The sequence below is a fragment of the Podarcis melisellensis genome, assembly GCF_964234715.1.
Source record: "Podarcis melisellensis genome assembly, chromosome: 2".
Taxonomy (NCBI): Eukaryota; Metazoa; Chordata; class Lepidosauria; order Squamata; family Lacertidae; genus Podarcis; species Podarcis melisellensis.
Window position 1 is genome coordinate 124,807,125 of NC_138529.1, and position 24,726 is coordinate 124,831,850.

The 24,726-nt window shown below is 42.6% G+C and overlaps 2 protein-coding genes and 1 long non-coding RNA gene across 17 annotated transcripts in view; 1 reads left to right on the top strand and 2 right to left on the bottom strand.

Annotated features, from left to right (window-relative positions):
* LOC309364438 (uncharacterized protein) overlaps window positions 1-24,726 on the top strand; it is a 218,263-nt gene that overhangs the window by 118,489 nt on the left and 75,048 nt on the right. The window lies entirely within an intron of this gene.
* LOC309364575 (uncharacterized protein) overlaps window positions 1-24,726 on the bottom strand; it is a 132,305-nt gene that overhangs the window by 63,342 nt on the left and 44,237 nt on the right. The window contains exons 1-4 of one of the 3 annotated variants that reach the window (XM_081902184.1): window positions 16,281-16,566; window positions 15,978-16,151; window positions 13,461-13,547; window positions 11,102-13,199 (exon numbers count right to left, since the gene is read on the bottom strand). In XM_081902184.1, coding sequence (XP_081758310.1) covers window positions 11,911-13,199; window positions 13,461-13,547; window positions 15,978-16,110 — 1,509 coding nt within the window. In that variant the 5' untranslated portion in view covers window positions 16,111-16,151; window positions 16,281-16,566 and the 3' untranslated portion in view covers window positions 11,102-11,910. Of the gene's footprint in view, window positions 1-11,101; window positions 13,200-13,460; window positions 13,548-15,977; window positions 16,152-16,280; window positions 16,567-24,726 lie in introns of those variants that run through there. The other 2 variants (XM_081902178.1, XM_081902179.1) reach the window with 2 other exon arrangements.
* On the bottom strand, window positions 5,721-11,068 carry LOC309365468. Its single transcript, XR_014166175.1, has 3 exons — window positions 10,069-11,068; window positions 7,715-7,851; window positions 5,721-7,007 (listed from the first exon to the last, which is right to left on the bottom strand). It is a non-coding gene; the product is annotated as an uncharacterized lncRNA (long non-coding RNA).

Below are 24,726 nucleotides of genomic sequence, written 5' to 3' on the forward strand. Positions count from 1 at the left end.
TTCACAAGCCAAATGAAATTAGAGATTGTTTCCAGAGTTACTTTAAACAATTATACTCACAAGGACCGCAGAAAGAACAAGATATAGACCAATTCCTTAAGACATATGGATTACAAAAAAATTCTCAGGAAAGTAAAATAGGGCTGAACCAGAAAATAACTGAACAGGAAATAGAAGGAGCCATTCAAAATATGCAATTGGGCAAATCTCCGGGACCAGATGGGCTTACTTCCAAGTATTATAAGATGCTGAAGGAATGGATTGTACAACCAATGAAGGAAGTTTGTAATGAAATTTTGGAGGGGAAAAGGGCACTGGATTCGTGGAAAGAGGCACATATAACACTAATACCAAAGTTACAGATAGGTAGCCGTGTTGGTCTGCCATAGTCAAAACAAAAAATTCCTTCCAGTAGCACCTTAAGGACCAACTAAGTTAGTTCTAGGTATGAGCTTTCGTGTGCATGCACACTTCTTCAGATACACAGTATCTGAAGAAGTGTGTATCTGAAGAAGTATGCATGCACACGAAAGCTCATACCTAGAACTAACTTAGTTGGTCTTTAAGGTGTTACTGGAAGGAATTTTTTGTTTTGACTAATACCAAAGACAGAGACAGAGAAGACTCAACTTAAGAACTACCGCCCTATCTCGTTATTAAATGTGGATTATAAAATATTTGTTGACATTTTGGATAAGAGATTGAAGAAAGTTTTGATGGAGGAGATCCAAGGGGACCAAGCAGGCTTCCTCCCGAAAAGACACATGTCAGATAATGTAAGGAATATAATTGATATTTTGGAAATGCTAGAAGCAAACATAAATATTAAAGCAGTTTTGATATTTGTTGACGCGGAGAAAGCATTTGACAACATTTCTTGGAGTTTTATGAAGAAGAATCTCCAGGGGATGGGGGTAGGCCAAGGATTTGAAAATGGTATTGGTGCAATATACTTAGAACAGAAAGGAAAATTAATCATGAATAATGTGGTTACAGAAGAGTTCAGGATAGAAAAAGGAACACGTCAGGGGTGCCCAATCTCTCCATTACTTTTTATTTCAGTTCTGGAGGTTTTACTAAACATGATTAGAAGGGATCAGTTGGTCAAAGGGGTTCAGGTCGGAGCTAAAGAATACAAATTGAGAGCATTTGCAGATGATCTGGTACTTACTTTACAAGAGCCAGAATCTAGTACAAAAAGGGTTTTAGAACTAATTCAAGATTTTGGTCAAGTGGCAGGATTTAAACTGAACAAAACTAAAACTAAGGTTTTGGAGAAAAATTTAACACCTATTGAAAGGGAGAGGTTTCAGAATGTGACAGGTTTAACTGTGGTCAAGAAAGTGAAATATTTGGGGAGTAATATGACAGCTAAAAATGTGAATTTGTTTAAAGACAATTATGAAAAATGCTGGATAGAAGTGAAAAAAGATTTAGAAATTTGGTCGAAGTTGAAGCTTTCCTTGTTGGGTCGAATTGCAGCTATAAAAATGAATGTATTGCCTAGAATGTTGTTTTTGTTCCAAACATTGCAAATTGTGGATAAGATGGACTGTTTCAAGAAGTGGCAAAAAGACATTTCCAAATTTGTCCGGCAGGGCAAAAAGCCCAGAATAAAATTTAAGATATTAACTGTTGCAAAAGAAAGGGGGGGATTTGCCCTGCCAGACTTTAAACTTTACTATGAATCAGCAGCTTTTTGCTGGTTGAAAGATTGGCTACTTCTTGAGAATACAGATATTTTGGATTTAGAAGGGTTCAATAACACTTTTGGGTGGCATGCATATCAGTGGTATGACAAGGTTAAAGCTCATAAAGCTTTTAAAAATCATATTGTCAGGAAAGCATTGTATAATGTCTGGATTAAATATAAAGATTTGCTGGAAAACAAAACTCCCAGGTGGTTATCTCCAATGGAGGCGAAGGCCGCGAAAAAACTTACTGTACTTTTCGGACCATAACACGCAGTTTTCCCTCCCTAAAAGATAAAGGGAAATGTGTGTGCGTGTTATGGAGCGAATGCAGGCGGGAGGAACCGCTCTTGCTGCCTTTTCGGCAGCCTCTCCTCTCCTCCTCCGTCGCTGGGAGGGAAGCCGGCACAGCTGAGTGCAGTGTGTCTGCCTGCTTGCTGGCTTTTCGGCAGCCTCTCCTCTCCTTCTCCGTCGCTGGGAGAGAATCTCCTCTCCTCCTCCGTCGCTGGGAGGGAAGCCGGCAACAGCTGAGCGCATTCAGATTCTCAGTGTCTGCCTGCTCTATGGTTCTCCCTTACACACATGTAAGTGGCTCTGCTTTCTTTACAATGAGCCGGAAGGAGGGACAAAGAGGGCATCCCCTTCCGTCCACCCCCCAGCACCTCACTGGTAAATTCAAACAAAGCGGCTTACAAGGCTCGTGTCCCTGCGTCTCCTCCTCCTCTTTTTGCTCCCGTTCGAGGCAAGGCAGCTGCACAAATGTGAGTTCCCCCTCTCTCTTCCTTCCCTCCCTCCCTCCCTCCCTTCCTCTTCCAACTTAAAACAATATTGGGGGGCGGCCAGGTAAGCCCCACCTCACATACCACAATGGGGGGTGGGGGATGACTCCCTCAAATATTTAATGGGGGGTGAAGGCACCTAGGCCCATAGGAGTTGGCTGCTTTGCCTAGGACAAATGTGAGCTCTCCCTCCCTCTTCCAACTTCAATAAAATATGGGGGGGCAGGTACAGGTAAGCCCCATCTCACAGACTGCAATGATCTCAAAACAAATGGCAATGCTCATCGGCATGGGGGGAGGATGACTCCCTCAAATATTAATGGGGGGGAGGCACCTAGGCCTATAGGAGTTGGCTGCTTTGCCTAGGAGAAATGTGAGTCCCCCCCCCCTCTTCCTTCATCACTGTACTGGAGATACCATACATTACTGACAGTTCCTTTATCATTTTCTTGAAGAAAACTGTACCGGTATTTTCTTGCAGAAAACCTCCCCCATTCTGATAAGGATGAAAAAGCAGAGAAGACTAGCATATAAGATTCCTTTTAAACTAGCAGTAGTAAAATATGCTAAGGAGCATGGAAACAGAGCAGCAGAGAGACATTTTGGGCCACCTCCAACAGAAAGAATGATAAGAGATTGGAGGAAACAGGAGGATCAGCTGCAAAAAGCAGATAAAAATAGCACACTTTTCGTGGACATGCTGCAAAGTGGCCACAGTTGGACGTGGCCATGAAAGAATGGATCACACGTCACCGCAATAATGGCTTCACAGTCTCCACAAAAATGATAATATATGAAGCCAAACGCATTGCTTTAGAGAAAGGCATTCATGATTTTACTGGCTCACCATCATGGTGCTACAGATTTATGAAGCGATGTGGCCTTGCTATGCGCACGAAAACTAGAATTGCACAAAAAATGCCAGAAGAATATGAATCTAAGATTCTGTCTTTTCATAAATTTGTAATTGATGCTAGGAAGAGAAATGGATTTGAAATTGGCCAGATTGGGAATATGGATGAAGTCCCGCTAACCTTTGATGTGCCATCTAATAGGACTGTTGATCTGAAAGGTGCCAAAACTATTGCTGTGAAAACCTCCGGACATGAGAAAACCCATTACACGGTTGTGTTGTCTTGCTGTGCAGACGGCACCAAATTGCCACCCATGTTAATTTTCAAAAGGAAAACATTTCCAAAAGAAGTGATTCCATGAGGAGTTGTTGTACATGTTCATGAGAAAGGATGGATGGACAAAAATGGAATGAGAGTATGGGTTGAAAAAGTGTGGTCCAAACGTCCTGGAGGGCTTTTGAAAAAACCTGCCTTATTAGTACTGGACCAGTTTAGAGCACATATTAGTGAAACTACAAAAAAGTGTTTTAAAGAAGCGAAGACTCATCTAGCTGTAATTCCTGGAGGTCTTACCAGCCAGTTGCAACTTCTCGACGTTTCCATCAACAAGCCATTTAAGGTCTTTATGCGAGAAGAGTGGAACAAATGGATGGCTGCTGGTAATCATGATCTGACACCTACAGGACGAATGAAGAGGCCCACTATCACTCAAGTTTGTGAATGGGTGAAAACATCATGGCACTCGGTGAAGGAGGAAATCGTTGCACAGTCATTCAAAAAATGTGGCATTAGCAATGGTTTGGATGCAAAAGAAGATGAGATTTTATATGAAGATGGCGAAGAAAGTGATGCCAGTGATTGTGAGCAGCTGAACTTCATAGATTCTGACTCTAGCACTGATGAGTTCTTGGGGTTCACAGAAGACTAGAAGAGTACTCGAACCTAAAATTCTCTTTTTTATTTATATATATATATATATATATATATATATATATATATATTTGCTTTCGTAGATTTTCACGGGTATAGGAATGCAGGTTTTGGTGTCCTCGGGTGTCTTCCCGTGTAAAAGTTGGGGTGTCTAGGCGACGTTTCGACGAGGTCTCACTCGTCATCTTCAGGCTGGTGCTTTCGGCTTCTTGTTACTGGAACAGAGCAGGATCTCAGTGTTTGAGTTCCTATAAATACTGTTGAGGGGGTGTGGTGTATAGCCTCCAATGTTCTGGGCAGAGAAGAAGTTCTCAGGCTAGTGTGCCTTTTCTTCTTTTGTTCCTTAATTACTTGAGAGATATCTTGAGTGATTTCTTGAGTGATGTCCTGAGTACCACTATATATATATGCAGGTTTTGGTGTCCTCGGGTGTCTTCCCGTGTAAAAGTTGGGGTGTCTAGGCGACGTTTCGACGAGGTCTCACTCGTCATCTTCAGGCTGGTGCTTTCGGCTTCTTGTTACTGGAACAGAGCAGGATCTCAGTGTTTGAGTTCCTATAAATACTGTTGAGGGGGTGTGGCGTATAGCCTCCAATGTTCTGGGCAGAGAGGAAGTTCCTCGGCTAGTGTGCCTTTTCTTCTTTTGTTCCTTAATTACTTGAGAGATATCTTGAGTGATTTCTTGAGTGATGTCCTGAGTACCACTTAGGTGGGTCATTAGGTGTGGAGTAGTTGTTAAAGTCTTTGTGTCTTGACCTCTTGAACTTTGTGAAGAGTTTTCCTGAGAAGATGGCTGTACTGCACTTAGTTGTGCTCTGGCTTGGCTTCGTGTATAGGGGCGAGCTGTGGTTTTGTGGCTTGTGTCAGCCAGATCTGTGTAGGGATTGCAGGGGGGTGCAGCATCCGGAGGTGCCACCATGGATTGGTTATTGGATGGTGTCTGTAATTCATCTGTGGAGAGGGTCTGGGTTTGGGTCTGGTGTGGTTGATTGGTGTTGGCGTTCTGTGTGCCTCTGGATCTGGTGTCAGTTTTTTGTGGGGAGGGCTAATTTCCAGATGTCTGGCAAGCGGGATGTGTCGTCACGCTTGTTCATGTTGTGAGGGTGTTTCTCTATCTCGATGGCTTCCATGATTATTCTCTTGTGGTGATGTTCCGTGTTAAAGAGCAATTTGGAATCTGCAAAATTAATTTCGTGTCCTGTTTCTTTCAGGCCGAAAGCACCAGCCTGAAGATGACGAGTGAGACCTCGTCGAAACGTCGCCTAGACACCCCAACTTTTACACGGGAAGACACCCGAGGACACCAAAACCTGCATTCCTATACCCGTGAAAATCTACGAAAGCAAATATATATATATATATATATATATATATATGATTTTTTGCTTAAGATGCACAAAGAAAAACATATAAAAATATTACATATCATAACATATTTTCTTATCTTCTTTGGACTTCCTCACATCTCCCGCTCCTGTGTTCCAAGTTTATAGAGATTTGACCAACAATTTATCCCCTAATCCCCACCTTAAAATCTAATTTTCCAATATTATATCCTAAATTTTAGATAGATTTAATTCACTCTTTAAAACATTAAACTTAGCCTAATAATTATCTAAAAATTTGTTTTTTTTCCATAAATTTAACTTATCTTCATACTTCGTCTGATTCAATGGTGCCGAATTGGTTATGATCAAACATCCTGCTTAGCATTCGTACAATTTACAGTATTTTTGCAAATAAATCTTGAATTTTTTCCAATCTTCTTCTACCGTCTCCTCTCCCAGATCTCGGATTCTGCCAGTCATCTCGGCCAGTTCCATATAGTCTATCAGTTGCATCTGCCATTCTTCCAGAGTGGGTAGATCTTGAGTTTTCCAATGCTTAGCGACGTGTATCCTTGCTGCTGTTGTTGCATACATAAAGAATGTTCGATCCTTCTTTAACACCCCTTGGCCGACAATGCCCATAAGGAAAGCCTCTGGTTTCTTAAGAAAGGTATACTTAAATGCCTTTTTCAGCTCATTATATATCATTTCCCAGAAAGCCTTCACTTTAGGGCAAGTCCACCAAAGGTGAAAGAACGTTCCTTCATTTTCCTTACATTCCCAACATTTATTATCAGACAAGTGGTATATTTTTGCAAGTTTGACTGGGGTCATGTACCATCTATATATCATTTTCATTACATTTTCTTTCAAAGCATTACATGCAGTAAAATTCAGTCCAGTAGTCCACAACCTTTCCCAGTCCTCAAACATATTATACCCAATATCCTGTGCCCACTTTATCATAGCCGATTTAACCGTCTCATCTTGTGTGTTCCATTTTAATAGCAAGTTATACATTCTTGAAAGTATCTTAGTCTTAGGCTCTAACAGTTCCGTTTCTAACTTCGATTTTTCCACCTGGAATCCTAACTTTTTATCAAGTTTAAAAACTTCTTTAATCTGAGCATAATGTAACCAGTCTCGGACTTTGTCTTTCATTTTCTCCTGACTCTGCAATTTCCAATTGTCCCCATCTTTTTCTAATATTTCCCAATACTTTGGCCAATTGGCCTCCATATTGAGCCTTTTCCGGGCCTTAGCTTCCAATGGTGAAAGCCCCCTGGAGTTTTATTTTCCAATAAGTCTTTATATTTTGTCCAGACATTAAACACTGCCTTCCTGACAATATGGTTCTTAAAAGCCTTATGAATCTTAACCTTGTCATACCATAAATATGCATGCCAACCAAACGCATTGTTGAAACCTTCCAAATCTCTGATCTATAGGTGGTACATGACCCCAGTCAAGCTAGCAAAGATATATCATCTGCCCAATAATAACTGTTGGAAATGTAATGAATGTGAAGGAACCTTTTATCATCTTTGGTGGACCTGCCCGAAGATTAAGGCATACTGGGAAATGATCTATAATGAAATTAAGAAAATCCTTAAGTGGACCTTTGTTAAAAAACCAGAGGCCTTTCTCTTGGGCATGGTTGGCCAAATGATTCCAAAAAAAGATAGAACATTCTTTATGTATGCAACCACAGCAGCAAGAATCCTTCTGGCAAAGTATTGGAAGATGAAAGAACTACCTACTCTGGAAGAGTGGCAGACCAAGCTGACTGAATTTATGGGACTGGCAGAGATGACCGGTAGAATTCGTGACCAGAGAGAGACGGTGGAAGAGGACTGGAAGAAATTTAAAATCTATCTTAGAAATTGTTGTAAAATTTTGGAATGTTAAGATGTCAGGGGATATGATGTAGAGAACTACAGCTGACAAAGTTTAAATTTAAGAAAACTTTTAAAGAAAATCAAATATAAGAATGGATGAAGGATTGCTTTAAAAAATTCTTAAAACAAGGATGCAGTGAAGGGGAGGTATGGGGAAGTCGAGTTATGTTTGTGTGTTTTATGTGTTGTTTATTGTATTGTAAAATTAATAAAAATCATTAAAAAAAAAAGAAACCTTCCAAATCTAAAACGTAAGTGTCCTCAAGAAGCAGCCAATCTTTTAACCAGCAAAAAGCTGCTGATTCATAATACAACCTTAAGTCTGGCAGGGCAAAGCCCCCTCTTTCTTTCGCATCAGTTAGTATCTTAAAGCTGCCACATTTGGGCCAGTCCGACCATATGTCTCTGTTCCTGGTACCAGCATATATCCCACTCAGGAAACGGGCTCCCACAATATCAAGGACTGTTAAAATCTGGCCTGAAGGTGCTATTCACCAGCTGCAGGACTGTTTTGAGAGAACCAATTGGGATATTTTCGATCGTTCAGACCTGGACGAGCACACGGCGGCAGTTCTGTGCTATATCAATCACTGCACAGACACTGTCACAGTAAATAAATCCATCCGGTTTTACCCCAATCAGAAACCCTGGATGAATAGAGAGGTCCAGTGCCTGTTGCGGGAAAGGAACAGGGCTTTCAGGTCGGGCGAGGTGCAGCTTTACAGTGTGGCAAGAGCAAACTTGAAGAGGGGTATTCGACGGGCAAAACTGGATTATAGGCAGAGGATTGAGGATAATTTAAGGAGCAACAACACAAGACAGATGTGGCAGGGGATTCAGCATATTACCAACTACAAACCTAACCTTGGTCTGTCGACGGTGACCCTTTGCTGGCGGAGGAGCTTAACCTCTTCTTTGCTCGCTTCGAGAAGGAGCCACCTGAGACGTCGGTATTACAGCCACCAGCCCATAGGGGCCCCTCATTCACTGTAGAGGAGCACGAGGTGAGACAGGTATTGAGGATGGTGAATCCGAGGAAGGCTGCTGGACCTGATGGCATCACTGGAAAGGTGTTGAAGGGCTGTGCGGATCAGCTGGCGAGGGTCTTTACTAAGATCTTCAACAAGTCCTTACACCAGTCTATTGTCCCACCCTGCCTGAAGTCGTCAACTATTGTTCCTCTGCCTAAAAAACCCACAATCAGTAGTTTGAATGACTACAGACCAGTTGCACTAACTCCAATCATCATGAAGTGTTTTGAGAAACTGGTGCGCCGTCACATTATTTCCTGTCTTCCATCAACTTTTGACAACTACCAGTTTGCATACAGGGCAAATAGATCCACAGAAGACGCTATCACCACCACTCTCCATGCTGCTCTGTCCCATCTGGAGCAGCCGGGGAGTTATGTGAGGCTGCTGTTTGTGGATTTTAGCTCTGCTTTTAACACTATCCTCCCCCACAGACTGGTGTCCAAGCTAGAGGCGATTGGACTCTCCAACTCCACCTGTCTCTGGGTTTTGGACTTTTTGTCAGAACGTTCTCAGAGGGTTAGAGTAGGGTCACATATGTCCACAGCCCTTAGCCTTAACACCGGCTCACCACAGGGTTGTGTGTTGAGTCCCCTGCTCTATACTCTCTATACGTATGACTGTACAGCCATCTATTCCAGCAACAAAATCATCAAGTTTGCTGATGACACTACGGTGGTGGGGCTCATTTCAGGAGGGGATGAGTCCGCCTATCGGGACGAGGTGGAGCGGCTTTGTGCTTGGTGTGGAGAGAACAATCTGGCTCTTAATACGGCTAAGACCAAGGAATTGGTGGTGGATTACAGGGGAAAAAAGGCGGACATTCAGCCCTTGTATATCAACGGGGAACGGGTGGAGAGGGTGGCGGAATTCAGGTTTTTGGGAGTGACTATCGATCAGGGCATGACTTGGAGCGCAAATACCACTGCTCTGGTGAAGAAGGCCCAGCAGAGAATTTATTTCCTCAGACTTTTAAAGAAGAACAATCTGAGTGAGAGACTGCTGGTGTCCTTCTACCGAGGCTCCATAGAGAGCATTCTCACATACTGTATTTGTGCTTGGTTCTCCAGTTGTACAGCTAGGGAGAAGAAGGTGCTCCAGAAGGTCATAACCACAGCCCAAAGGATTATTGGTCATCCTCTCCCATCTTTGGAAGAACTGTACGGTTCCCGTTGTCTTAGGAAAGCAAACAACATCCTGCAGGATTCATCTCACCCGGGATACAGTCTGTTTGCACTACTGCCTTCTGGCAGGAGATATAGAAACATCAAGTCAAGGACAAATAGACTGAAAAATAGTTTCTATCCAAGAGCTGTGGCCTTTTTGAATGCTGTAACTCGATAGTGTGACCTGGGAGTTTGATGGGTGTGGGTGTGGGTGTGGCTGGAATGTGGTTTGTTTGGTTGTTGTTGTTGTTTTGCTTTTGTTGTTTTTTTAAGGGATGGCATCCAATTTCGTTGCACTTGTGCAATGTTGCACTTATGTAATGACAATAAAGAATCTATCTATCTATCTATATCTATCTATCTATCTATCTATCTATCTATCTATCTTAAACTTAATTCTGGGCTTTTTGCCCTGCCAGACAAATTTAGAAATATCTCTCTGCCACTTTCGGAAACACTCTTGTTTTGTCCACAATCTGTAATGTTTGAAACAAAAACAACATTTTTGGCAATACATTCATCTTTACAGCAGCGATGAACCTAAAATTCTCTCTTCATTTGTTAATGATAGTGATGATGGTTTTTAATGCCACTGTTGAGTGCTGTTCACTTTACATGGTTGTAATATGATTCTGATATACCGGTTGTTTATTAAATAGTTTAGTACAACATTTGATTCAGAATATTTTTTTTCTTGTTTTCCTCCTCTAAAAACTACGTGCGTGTTATGGTCAGGTGCGTGTTATAGAGCGAAAAATATGGTAATATGGAGTCAAAATGGCCAAAATATTGGGAAATAGTGGAACAAGAGGGGGATAAAGTGAAATTGCAGAGTTATGAGAAATTGAAAGATACAAGTGCGAGATTGGCTTCACTATTATCAAATAATGGAGGTTTTTAAGTCTGATAGGAAAAATGGTTTTCAGGTGGAAAAATCGAAATTGGATACAGAACTGTTAAAGTCCAAAACTAAGAACTTGTCAAAAATGTATAACTTGCTGTTGGAATGGAACACACAGGATGAAACGGTCAAATCAGCTATGATTAAGTGGGCACAAGATATTGGTTATAACATCATGTTTGAAGACTGGGAACGATTATGGACCACCGGTATAGAATTTACGGCATGTAATGCCTTAAAAGAAAATATTATGAAAATGATATATAGGTGGTACATGACCCCAGTCAAACTTGCAAAAATTTACCACTTGCCTGATAATAAGTGTTGGAAATGTAAAAAGACTGAAGGTACATTCTTTCACCTTTGGTGGACGTGCCCAAGGATTAAGGCTTTCTGGGAGAAGATTTATAATGAAATGAAAAAGGTATTTAAATATACCTTTCTGAAGAAACCAGAGGCCTTTCTCCTGGGCATGGTCGGCCAATTGGTGACAAAGAAGGACAGAACATTTTTTAAGTATTGGAAGACAGAAGAACTACCCACCGTGGAAGAATGGCAGATGAAAGTTATAGACTATATGGGACTGGCAGAGATGACCGGCAGAATCCGAGACCAGGGGAAAGAGACGGCGGAAGAAGATTGGAAGAAATTTAAAGACTATCTTAAGAAATATTGTAAAATTGTTGAATGTTAAGACGATGTTGATTCTGAAATTAAGGGGTTGCTAGCTGTAATATTTATGTAAATATGAAAAGTAAGCTTAAAAATCTAACAGAAATTAAGTGAAGGATTTGTTGAAAAGATTTAATTAGAGAATGGAATACAGTAAGGAGAGGTATGAGGAGGTCGGGAAAGTAAGTTTCATGAACATATGGGAATGAAGTTACACATGTGGTTTTTTGCTTTTTTTGTATGTATTTTTGTTTTTGTTTTTTTTTGTTTTTTGTGATTTTTATGTTTTATAAAATTTGTGAAAATGACAATAAATATCTTTTTTTTTAAAAAAAAAGATATTTTCCCAAACCGAAGAATCTTCTGGAAGAGACCACACTGTGCGATAGATTTCACAGTTAATACTTGTTTGGTTCCTCTACAATCCAAGCTTGCTCCCCCTGGGCCCTAAGGGAAGCTTGCAAAGATCAAAGATTCACCTTCACTTTTATAAATCCATATACAACAAAAGTCCATGCAAGCATATGTGGTTTCCTGTGTGAAATATTCACCAGTTGTAATCTGTCAGTTGCCTTCAGCCCTCTTTGAGAGGGACCCAATTTTCAACCCCGTATAAATTATTTGGTGGGCAATGAATGAATCTTTTCCCACATTCCAAACACTAAGACGTTTTCTCTCTTGTATGAATTCTGTGATGGGAAGTGAGACTATCCTTCCGACTGAAGCCCTTTCCACATTCCAAGCACTGATAGGGTTTCTCCCCTGTATGAATTCTTTGATGAGAATTGAGATCACGACTCTGACGAAAGCTCTTTCCACATTCCAAGCACTGATAGGGTTTCTCCCCTGTATGAATTCTTTGATGGCAAGTGAGAGTATGCCTGTGACTGAAGCTCTTTCCACATTCCAAGCACTGAAAGGGTTTCTCCCCTGTATGAATTCTTTGGTGGGAAGTGAGTTCACTACTCACACGAAAGCTCTTCCCACATTCGAAGCACTGATAGGGTTTTTCCCCTGTATGAATTCTTTGATGGCAAGTGAGAGTATGCCTGTGACTGAAGCTCTTTCCACATTCCAAGCAATGATAGGGCTTCTCCCCTGTATGAATTTGTTGATGAGAAGTGAGACTGGTGCTATGACTGAAGCATTTTCCACATTCCAAACACTGATAGGGTTTCTCCCCTGTATGAATTCTGTGATGGGAAGTGAGTTCACCACTCAGACGAAAGCTCTTCCCACATTCGAAGCACTGATAGGGTTTCTCCCCTGTATGAATTATTTGATGGGAAGTGAGATTCCCCTTCTGACTGAAGCTCTTTCCAAATTCCAAGCACTGATAGGGTTTCTCCCCTGTATGAATTCTTTGATGGGAAGTGAGACTATCCTTCCGAAGGAAGCTCTTTCCACATTCCAAGCACTGATAGGGTTTCTCCCCTGTATGTATTTGTTGATGGGAAGTGAGCGTCGCCCTTTGACAGAAGCTTTTTCCACATTCCAAGCACTGATAGGGTTTCTCCCCTGTATGAATTATTTGATGGGAAGTGAGATTCACCTTCTGACTGAAGCTTTTTCCACATTCCAAGCACTGATAGGGTTTCTCCCCTGTATGAATTATTTGATGGGAAGTGAGATTCCCCTTCAGACTGAAGCTCTTTCCACATTCCAAGCACTGATAGGGTTTCTCCCCTGTATGAATTCTTTGATGGGAAGTGAGATGGGCCCTCTGGCTGAAGCTCTTTCCACACTCCAAGCACTGATACGATTTCTCCCTACTCTGTGTTCTTTTGTGTGAAGTGAGGCTATTCCTTTGAACGAAGCTCTTTCTTTGATGGGAGGTGGACTGGGAGCTCTGACGGATCTTCTCTCCACACTCTGAATATTTATCTGACTTCTCCGCTATGTGGATTCTGTTGTGGTCTCCCTTGTTCTTCCCTTCTAAGTCATCACCATCTGCAATGAAGAGAGATGCTAATTAGAGTCTCAGGAGGAAATGGGAGCTCCAGATTATTGAACAATGTTAATGAATGCTTATGACAGAGGAAGAACTGAAGAGAATGAGATGTGAGGCCATCCTATAGGTTTCACTTCCTTAGTTGGTTGGTATTAACTGAGATATTGCTTGGCTTTTATCTGGGATGGATTTTGTTCTGGCATGATCATGGAATCCACTCCATCTGCAATCACATGTTATGATCCAACAGGGAGCCTTACCAAGAGAGTCCACGATCCCACGATTCTCCTCCTTGACCTCTTTATGCTGCGCTCTCTGGTCAGGATCCAGCAACGTCCACCCCTTGTCTGTGAAACAAACCGCAACATCTTCACCTGAACACTCCCCATCAGAAGTTATTTCAATCTGGTTGATCCAAATTTAAATTGACAGATGGCAATATATACAACTTAGAAGTATATTCAACTCGGATGAAAAGAAAGAATTTGTAAAAGAAGATTTGAAATTTAAAGTCACGGTGATAAAGAACAACAAGAAATTGTTATTCAAAACCTATAATCTTTTGTTGGGCTGGGAATTGATGGAGGAAGAAGTGAAAGAAACGATGATTAAATGGTCTCAGGATCTCGGACATACTATCTATCTAGAGCAATGGGAGAAACTCTGGCGAGAGGCTATACGATTTACTGCCTCATATACAATTAAAGAACATTTTGTAAAGATGTTCTATAGGTGGTACTTAACGCCAGTTAAGCTGGCAAAGATATACAAATTGAAATCCAACCTCTGTTGGAGATGTGGTGGAGAAATAGGAACAACAATACATATGTGGTGGAGGAAATTAAGAAATTTGGGATAGTAGTACACGAAGAACTAAAGAAGATGTTGAAAATATCAATAACAAAGAAACCAGAGACATATCTCCTTGGATTGAGAGATGAAGAGATACCACGGGGGGGGGGATTTTTCTATATGCAAATACTGTGAGGAGAATCAGAACTTACAGGGTTAAACAGTTCTGCGTGACGTCTCACATTCTGAGGCGTGGTTTTGTTCACATAAGGGAATCTTTCTTTGTGTGTGAATTACTTTCGTTTTTAGCTGTCGAGCCGAGGAGATGTCCGCTCGATCTCCGGGTTGATTTATGATGTTTTTCTGTAAAATGCTTAAAGACTTCTTAGATGAGCAAGAAGCCTGCGTACAGCCTGGGATTTATCACCCACCCAAGGCACGACCGCTGCTGCGAAACTTGGCTTGGAGCCAGGAAGACAGCTTAAGGCTCACAGTTGGCACGGAGAGTTGGCACAGGAAAGTGTGGCGGACGCCATTACATTCCACAAGTACAGCTGTTGGAATAGTGATTGCTGCTCGGTGGAAGTCACAAACTATACCCACAAAGGAGGAATGGATATGTAAACTAAATGAATATTTAATTCGGGCAAAATTAACTGCTATAAGAGGAAATGGATCCAAACTACAAGAAAGAAGATTCCACCTAAACATTAGGAAGAACTTCTTGACAGTAAGAGCTGTTCGACAGTGGAATTTGCTGCCAAGGAGTGTGGTGGAGTCTCCTTCTTTGGAGGTCTTTAAGCAGAGGCTTGACAACTAAGTGGAAATGTTTTGATGAATATATGGCAAAATATTGCTCAAGGAAAGATACGCCAATATGCCTAGATTGAAATGTGAAGTACTGGATGAAAGAAAAATTAGTAAGGAAAGATAATAAGAATATGAAGATGATTTGAGAAGGTTGTAGAATGCAAAGATTATTGTAAATTGTATAATGTGGAGGAAATCCAGTGGGGGCGGAGGGAAGTGGGAGGAGGGAGAAAAGGATAATATGATGAATTGAGGAAATATAAATGTAAATGTATGGTAATGATGTTGGCTTTGGTACATCTGTATTGTAAAGTAATATGTGAAAACCAATAATAATAATAATAATAATAATAATAATAATAATAATAATAATAAAATTAAAACAGGAAAATATTTAAATTTATATGTAAATCTCTTTCTTCACATTGAACCCCCCCTCCCGTTTCCTTAATGAGACCAACTCTGTATTGTTTCATTGGTAACAGAAGAGGAAAAATGACTATTACTCACTTAATCTAAGCACAACGGCCACAAGAGCTCCAGTCTAGGCATTTGGCTCTGCGATGTTGAATGTTCTCTGTGCTCTCCTGTTTCCCCTTTTTTTGTTTCAGTTGAAAGCAATTCATGCACCCAGAACTCATACACTGACCACTAATGATGAACTGTATGTTATAGATACTCCTGCAAATTTATTCTGCTATGTTTGAGATATACAGCCTCAGCCTACATATTTGTATCATCCATTATTCCTATCTTCCTTGTTTTATAAAGCTAATAAAAGTTATACAAAAAGAAGAGAAAAAGGCAACACACGGAGGCCCCATCCAAGTTCACACTGCACAGCAGGATCAGGTTCCTTTAAGGAGTCCAGTGCTGCGCGATGGATCAGTGAGTTGTCTGAAATAGGTAGGGCATCCAGATCACAGAACTGGTTTTAGACCTTTTGAGCTGCCAATACATCGCGGTGGCCGGGGAGCTGTGATGTATTCCTAGCTCAAATTGCCTGCAGATGACAAAGGAGCAGGCAGGCGGGCAGGTGGGGGAGCCCGAAAAGGTGCCCCCCTTCTCCATCTCCATCTGCCTGCCTGCCTCCCCCCACCCCCTAGCTGAGCAAGCCCCAATTCCTCTCTGGCTCCATCCATCCAGGTCCCCATCTCCCCTCCCCTGGGACTCACCAGATCTCTCGGAGGTCCCTGGGAGGGAACGCTCAGAGGTTGTGGGGAGGGATGCAGGAGACAACCTGACCAGGTCAACCGTCCATCTTCCCCCTTCCATCCTCGCTAGCTTTGCAGGATCCGTCTCTTTCATCCTTCCTGAGGAGTCAAGGAGCCAAAAGAAGCTGCAGGGTCCTGGGAGAGAGGAAGAAGCAAAGGGAGCCTCAGAGGCCCTGCAGGGATTCTCCTGCCCTAGATATTCTCCTGCCCCTGGAGAAGCACAAATGCAGCGGCCCCTCCCCCACAGAAGCCCCACTTTGAAACATCTCCTGTCGTTCCAGTTTCCCCTGTTTGCTAATCACCCCACTTCGTAAGGCTGGCAGGGTCTGCCCAGTAGTGACCTCAAGGTAGAACCCTTGAACTCAGTGGGGCTTATGGACACAACTTGGTGCCAGAAACAGTCACCACCCTGTCCCCAAGCCTGAAAACTGCAACCCCAGAGCATGGGCAGAAAACAGACGATTAGCTATTACAGTGGCACCTCAGGTTAAGTACTTAATTCGTTCCAGAGGTCCGTACTTAACCTGAAACTGTTCTTAACCTGAAGCACCACTTTTAAAAAAAAATATAATATTTATTGAAGTTTCCAATTATAAACACATAAACACAAACCAACATGAAAACATACACAAAGAAACAAAACAGGTATAATTCCAATCCCTTTCTTTCTTTAACCTTATTTCCCCGACCTCCTCGCACCTCCCCCTTCTGTATTATAATTTCATTTTTGTCCACTCAAGAAGTACTTATTTAAAATCTTATATCTATTTAATCTTAAAAAACCCAATTTTAAGTTAATTTTAAACCTTTTTCCTAAAGTCGACCCAAATCTCCCTTCCGGGATTTTCCCACCTTCCATAAAAGTTACAAACAATAAACATATGAACAAGATCTAAACAAATTATATTTTAACACCCTTTGGATTCCCAAATCCCCCCTCCCTTTCCTGGTTGTGGTCCCTAAACCAATGTCCATCAGTACATCTATTCTAGCCTGTGTCCCAATCGCCTGAGGCTTTTAGCCCTCTCTTAGTTTCTCTCTGCCGGTCTTTTTGACAGTCCTTTATTTTCAACACCGACTTTTGAAGAAGCCCTGTCACCATAATGTCCATTTTTCTTACCAGCAGGCCTCTGTATTTACAAGTGGAGCTCAAGTTCTGTTTCTTAAATCTTTTGTATCTATATGGCCCTAAAGCTCCAATTTCCATCTTGAACAAATTTATGCTACCAGGCCTCTGGTCAAACTTGATCTTCTGCAGCCTTGTGGCTTCACCTTCAGTTTCCAGCAAGTTCTCATGTGTCTCTTGGGATTTGTCAAAGTTCATTTCCTCAGCTGTAGCTGCCTCTATTCCACCTTCCAAAACTTTTGGTTCGGAGACAAAAACTTGTATCAAGTCTCTTCCTGTTCCCATAAGATTGTTGACAGTATCATTCAATGCTGTTGTCGTTGTTGCTAAGATATCACTCTAGTCGTGAAGCTTTCCCAGGAGATAAAAAGTCCTATTCAGCTCATCGAGTATTTTTCCACTTAGAGCCATTTCTTGCAGTATCTCAAAAGTCCCCTCTAGAGGGACTCTGTTTACTTAGTAACTTTCCAGTTTCACTCCAATAGTCCAAATGTAACTTTACTCCTGACGATTTGTATCCAAATTTAAAAGAAAATCTAGCCAGCAGAGTCACCAGAAACAACGTTTCCTTTTATTTCCCAATTTTGACAGCTAGTTTGACAGCTGTCAAAGTCTGTATCTTTTCAGCAGGCTCTCTCACAGATCACTCCTGGGTCCCGGGGGGTTGTACTTTAGCTTAAGCCAGTTCTTATCCTCCAGCAAAATCAATTGTACAGTCCAATCGCGAAAATATTAATTTTTCTTCCAAAAAGGAAAAGATGTTTCTCCCGACTTTAGTTATCCGGTCTTTGCTTTAAAATATCTACAAGGTGGGGGGGGGCAGACTTCCTTTTTACCCCTCCCCCGTTCGTATCGAATTTAAAAAAAAAATTCTTTAAAGTCCGATTTCTGTATTACTCACGGGTTGTTGCTTTTAGTCCGAATATTTGCAGGAAAAAGTCAGCACTCTCCATCCATGGCATGCGGCTTCATTCAGCAGGGGAAGCAGAAGACTCTCAGCACCGCGCCGCTCCTCGTCCCCCGTTTCGTAGCCTTTAAAAAGGCTCCTTTGTGGGTCAGGGGCGCTAATGGTGCCCGCCGAGTCACCACGTCCACAGGTATCTGCACCTGTGGTTTCTAAGGGTCCCCGCGTCGCCGGCGCAGCAGAACCCGATCCCTACTGAGCCGATTCCCTCCGGAGATCGGAGGGAATCCGCCATTAGATGTTGGCGCTAACCCGGAAGGACCACTTTAGCTAATGGGGCCTCCTGCTGCCACTGTGCCGCTGGAGCACAATTTCTGTTCTCACCCTGAAGCAAAGTTCTTAACCTAAAACACTATTTCTGGGTTCACGGAGTCTGTAACCTGAAGCGTATGGAACCCGAGGTACCACTGTACATGTCCTGTAGGTGCCTGCATGCTGGGTTCTTTGTATGCAGAGCCCAGTTCACAATCTTTGAGCTCTCTCATCGCAAGCCAGGCAGGTGTTGTGGCCATATTTGCCTCTTGCATGGGGACCAAATCTTTGGGGAAGCTTTTCATCTCCAATTGGTAGGAAAGAGGGTTCATTAACCTGCTGGTGGGAGGAGGTGGCTTTTCAGCCCATAAATTCAACTCATGCTGGAATATCTGGTGGGCTGGATCTGGAGCACAAAGGGTCAAGTTCTACTTCCATGAGCCCTTGTGTTCCTTCTTCAAACTTATTAGGCAGAAACGTCAGAGGTCCAATCTGAGAGTATTTCATTCTGGGCTTCTTATGGCAGAGCACAGAAGGCATGTAGTCAATTCTTTTCAGTTCTGTCAGTAAGGTCATTCCCCAGATTCCTCAATTGCAAAGACCCCGGGGTCTTTGAGTTAGGGGGTTCCTTGGGGTCCAGGTCAGCTGGCTAGTCAGGATTGTCACCTGCAGAATCTTTGTCAACTAAAGGATAATAGTCTGCCTTGGATCGAGGGCTTTTTGGAGGTGTTGCTGAATGTGGAAGCAGAGGAGCTGGTGATGCCACATTTTGGAATAATCTTGAGACTGATACACCACTCCTCCTTAGATATTCTCTGTGCTTAGACACCATCTTCACAAACTTTACGCTCCTCTTGTGACAAGATTTCCAAAGGCTTAGGGTAGCTTGAGAGAAGTAGCTTATTTTGAGACAGCATCCATTTCCAATTCCTTTTTATGAAAACGCTCTCCCTACTTGGTTTGGTTTTGGCTTTTGACAGGAGAGCAGAACATTTGATAACCTTGCATATCGTTTCATATTGATATAGGGATCTGGTGTGCAGATTCTAGCATAGTACAAGCTTCTTAGTGTTCTGTCTGGACCCAGAGCATGAGCTACTCTCAAGCAGGTTAAAAAGCTTTTTCAAGTCAACTTTTTAATATTGCACTATTTTTTACATTTTTTACATTTTTGTTCTTCTTTGTACTTTTAGACCTCCTTTTGCCATGTGGACGAATCAAACCTCCCTTATTGATCTATTTTTAATGGTAGGGAAAGAGATATTGTTGTATTATCTGGTTCCACACTCTCTGCCAGACTTTATTCCAGAAGGTTTTACAAGTACCTATCAGGATGGTAAGAATTTTATTACAAAAAAAATTCCTTCCAGTAGCACCTTAAAGACCAACTAAGTCAGTTCTTGGTATGAGCTTTCGTGTGCATGCACACTTCTTCTTCATTTTGCCAGAGCCCTGAGGGGCCCAAGTTTCATAAAGAGTGTTAAGAAGTGGTTGGGTCAACTCCCTGCAGGAGTTTCTTGTTGTACATTGTTTTAATGGTTTGTATTTCTTCTGAGACTGTAACCCAAAGTGTGTTTTATAAGCTGGTCTCCGGCTCTGCTCGATTTAACCCTTTGCAAGCTGAGCGCAGCCAGCAGGCCGCTCTCCCTCCCTCCCAGAACCCGGATGGTCCAGGGCATGTGCAGAGTTCCCTGTGATTCTGGGCTCAGGGGCCATCAAGAGAGCAGCCTCGTGCCCTGACCCCAGATGTGCGGGCGGGGTATAAATAACGTATTATTATTATTATTATTATTATTATTATTATTATTATTATTATTATTATATTTCACCTGCTCAGTAGCCGACTGAAAGTCTGTTGCAATATTAGGAGGGTCCCTGAGAGAGACGCCAGTCCCTTTGGAGGAAATGACTCCGTTGGTAATGCAGGAGACTCTCGAACTCCGGGTTGGGCTGGATGACCCTCGGGATCCCTTCTGTGAATCTATTCTCTTATGTAGTGAAGTTCTCACCCTGGGCCAGCAGGGGGATACTGTAGATAGTTTTCACTCAGGTCCATGTCAGTTATTTTAGGCGGGGAAACTCTGGGTTGTTGTTGCTACAATGTTGACAGCCGGCTGCCTATAAAAGCAGGCCGGCTGAGCTGTTTGCAGTCAGTTCTATTCCAGTTTACAAAATAAAGAGCTGCTTGGGAGAAATCGCTGTGTCCTCTGCTATGTCAACCCACAACTTAACATATTCCATGAAAGAGAACTCGGTCCTACCTGACCAAGGGACTTTCCAGAGGGACGCATCTCCGATGGGGCGCCCCAAGCTCGCCGCTCTGCCTCCCGCCTCCTTCCCCAGTTAGGCTGCTGGTTTCCACTTTCGAGGCCCCTGAGGGGCATCTCGTCCCTCCTCTGGCCAGGCCAGAATCTCCCGCGGGAGACCCCTTAGGGTCGGTGCCTTGGGGGGGCTGGGAGAGGGGTCCCCTCCCTCCTGCCCCGCCCTCCTTCCGGGGCTCCGAAATCGAAAGGGGAAGCGCGGACGGAGTCTCCGCCATCGCCGCCTCTCCTTGCTCTCTCCCTGCGGAGCCTCATGGCTGCCCAACCCGCTCCGCTCCTGCTGCTGCAGCTGCTGCTGCTGCTGGGTAGGTCAAGGCCGGACGCCTGGGTCCCACCCTCGCAGGGCGCAGGAGGAGGAGAGCTCAGGGCCGGACGCCTGGGTTCCCTCCGGGAGGGGGCGGAGGAGGAGGCGTCCCTCGCCCCCGTGGTCGGATTTCCTCCCCCCGCAAGGCAGAAACTCAGTGGGTGCAGGAAGGGGCTGGCGGGGGAAACTTCTCCGGTGGGATTTCTGCCTGTCGTAAAGCGGGGCGGGGGGGAGGGTTTGGCCCGGGATAGTCCCTCCACTTTCGCTTTCCATTTCCTGACAGAGTCCCGAATCCGGCCCCTTGCTGCCCCGCTGCTTCTGCCCTCCGGCCCCCCTTGGGCTCTGCTTTCGTCCCAATGGAGCCTCCCTGGACAGAGCCAGTCTACCTTGCCCTGGTCCGGATCCAGCAGGGCTCTCCCGGTGGAGCCTCCAGGCCCAGAGGCAGTCTACCCAGACTGGGCTTGGAGGCTGGGCTGGGGGGTGTTGCAGGAAAATCTGAGGGCTCCCTTGGACAAAACAAAGACACCAACCAGGATAACTTGGAGCAAAACAGCAGCCTGTAGGCTTGGCCTTTATTGAACTGTTGCAACAGGGTATTCCCCTCACGTGCAGGAGAGAGGAAAGACCCCGAAGAATAGTGTGCAAGGTCTTATAAAAACTTTTGAAATTCCCCTCCTCTAGATCAAGCCCACCCCCAGAAACATCATGCATACATTACAGAAAGGAGGGGCTGAGGGAGGCATACATTACAGAAAGGAGGGGCTGAGGGAGGAGTTGGTGGTAACTTGAATGTCTTGTCACCTGGCTGGTTCCTCCTTTCCCCCTCCCCATGAGTAACTTCCAGGAACTTCCAGGAGACAAAGGGCAGTTTGCAGTTTCCTGCCCCCTGAGGGAAGATCTGATCAGTGTCCTTTGTTTCAGTCCACGTTGAATCCACTCCCATATGCAAGTTCTTTGTGATCTTGATTGTCTTCTGTCTGGGATCATCAGGGTTGGCATGGGCAGGGCTCCTGTGTATGTGCTGAGACAGTGAAGGGATTATGGCTGACCAGGAAGTCACCCCCCTTTGTTAGTTCTTGTCAAATGGAGTAAAAATAAAAATAGAACAGTGCAAATCCAATGTATGGTTGACTTTCTATGAATTTATAACAGAAATGTGGCGTATGTAGTGTGTGAGTGTGAAGTTTATACAAACAGAATGATTGGGGTGGGGGGGTTCCTGCTACAGTTCCCCCCTTCGGAGATAAGATTGCAAAGGTGGTTACTTTGCAATCCTTTTCTCCGCACAATTTAAAGTGGTAAATATTAACCTGCTATTCTCCGTCCCAGATGCGTGTGTCCATGTGAACTTGAAAGGGACTTGGATGTCATGCTTCTTAAGGATAATTGCATAGAAATATAACAGTGTAACAGTGCACATAGTTAGACATAGGATATCACGTAAAATTAATATTTTGTTGCTCAGTTACTTGTGGTATTTTAGCACCTTGGAATAAATATTTTCTCAATAGTGGTGTATGCTTTACATTTAGCAGGAAGGTCCACTAATGACTGAAAAATGCAGTTTGCTTTGCCCCCCCACCATTTTTGTGTTCTCAGGTGTCAAAGTAGTTCTTCTGTGGTCTCACACCGGCCTGGTGTAACAGTAGTAGCAATCCCTGGTGAATCCCCTTAGGGCTTTCATATTAACCATGTTGCCTGGCACTCACCACAGCTGGCACAGGTTTGGGCACGTCAGGAGAGATATGTCCTTGCCTGGCCATTCCATGGGATTTTATTATTATTGGCTATGGTCTTGCAGTCATGGGAAGTTGCTGACTTGCACTTCAAGGACCAAAAAGCTACTTGCAGCCTGGATACACTTGCCCAATTCAAACTGAGTCCAATTTGAATTTATCTTGCCCCATGGTTCTCAACTTTTCAAACCAATCTGTTAAAAGAAAATCATTCTTAAAAGGGCACTTGTCCAAATAAGTCAATTTAACTCTATAAGGGATTATTCCTGCTAAACCAAAGCATATCCACCTTCATGTATCTTAGAAGCTTCTCCTTGGTAAAATGAGTTTTAGCACATTTTAAAATGGGTAGGGAAGTTGGCAGAATGCCAGATGAAACAACAAAATGTGGTTATAAATTTATCTAATTCTAAACAATAGCCTGATCTGTTAAAAAGCATAAAATGTATGAGAATCCTCCACTGGGGTGTAAGGAATAAGACATTAGACATAAAAACAATTACACACAAAAAATAGCCACAAAAATAGCCCCCCCCCCATTTGTGGAAATAACACACTGTCAGATACATTTCAACATTCCTACACAATAACACATAATACAAAACAAACTAATTAAGTATCAGTTACATATCTTGAGACAATTGTGATATTTTTACGCATGTATCTTGAGGTCCAAAAGTCAGAAAATGTCCTTGCAATTCAACTCCTCCCCCCTTTGTCACCCCCACTCCCCCGGCAGTCTATATCCTTTGAAAGAGATAGCTGTGGCCACTTTGAAAACTTTGGTGTCTTCTTGGATCTGTAGTAATACACTTGTAGAAGTGATATCCTGTAAGGGGTTAGGGTTTTTTAGGGACTTAAAAAGACAGTTAGAAAAGAGAGGAGCAAAAAACCCCTCCCCAAGAAAATCTCCTTGAGTTATTAGCTGCAAATAATAAAATCTTAGCATGTTAAGCATTTTACTCATTTTAATTTTATTATCACATTTTCATATAATTACTGTTATTATCTGCTAAGTTTGTTTGTTTTCCTTCACTTAGTTTTTGTTGTTGTTGTTTTTTCATATTATTAAATTAAAAATTACTCCACATGTATAGAAAGAGGACTGTAAAAATACAACAAAGGTTAAAAAATAAGAAGAAAGCTAAAAATTAGATTACCAGTCAGATGAAACAGACTTGACACAAAGACATCAGATTTAGAAAACAATTATTATTAAATAATACAAAGATATTATCAGAACCACAGATTACTACTTGAACTGAAAGAATGAGAAAACAATGGAAAAGGGCTTAAAATGACTTTCAATAATGTGATGGATGGACATGTCCCCAAAATAAAACACACACACAATGACCTATGAGGAACCAAAAATAATAATACTCAGGCAAAAAGGTAAACAAATACCATTCTACAAACAATGTTTGGTTGTGCTTCGATTAACTTCATAGACATCATGGAAAAACTGATTAAATAAATGAAAAGAGATTATTTGTAACTTAAAGCGTCAAGGCACAAAGAGATGGAAGTCACAGATACAGCAGAGATTCAGACTTGTTTCACAGAACAGGAAAGAAAGTTGCTGTGGGAGAAAAAGGGACAAAAACCTTTTCTTTTTTTATCGGGGTTCACATATCCTGTTAAAAGGGAAAATTATTTCATGTGAGAAGTCTGTCAAGAAATGCTGTTCCTAAAATGCACACAAAGCTTGTTATAAAAGTTAAATCTCATTGGGTTGGGGGGAGGACTATTCAAGAGTGGAACTCACAGTGGGAGCGCTTTGATATTTACCTGTGAAAAGAGTTTGGCATGTTAATCATGTTAAGATTTGAAACTACTTAACACCTTTTGTCTTACGTAGCCCTGGAGCAAAAGAGACATTAAGGGTGATTTCCCTCAGTGGCTCCAGGTTTTTTTTTACATAAGGAAATTTGGATAAATTTTCCCGTTCAGCCCAAGCTCCTCTCACTCCCTACAGTTCCCCCTCCTTCCTCTATCTCTCTCCCC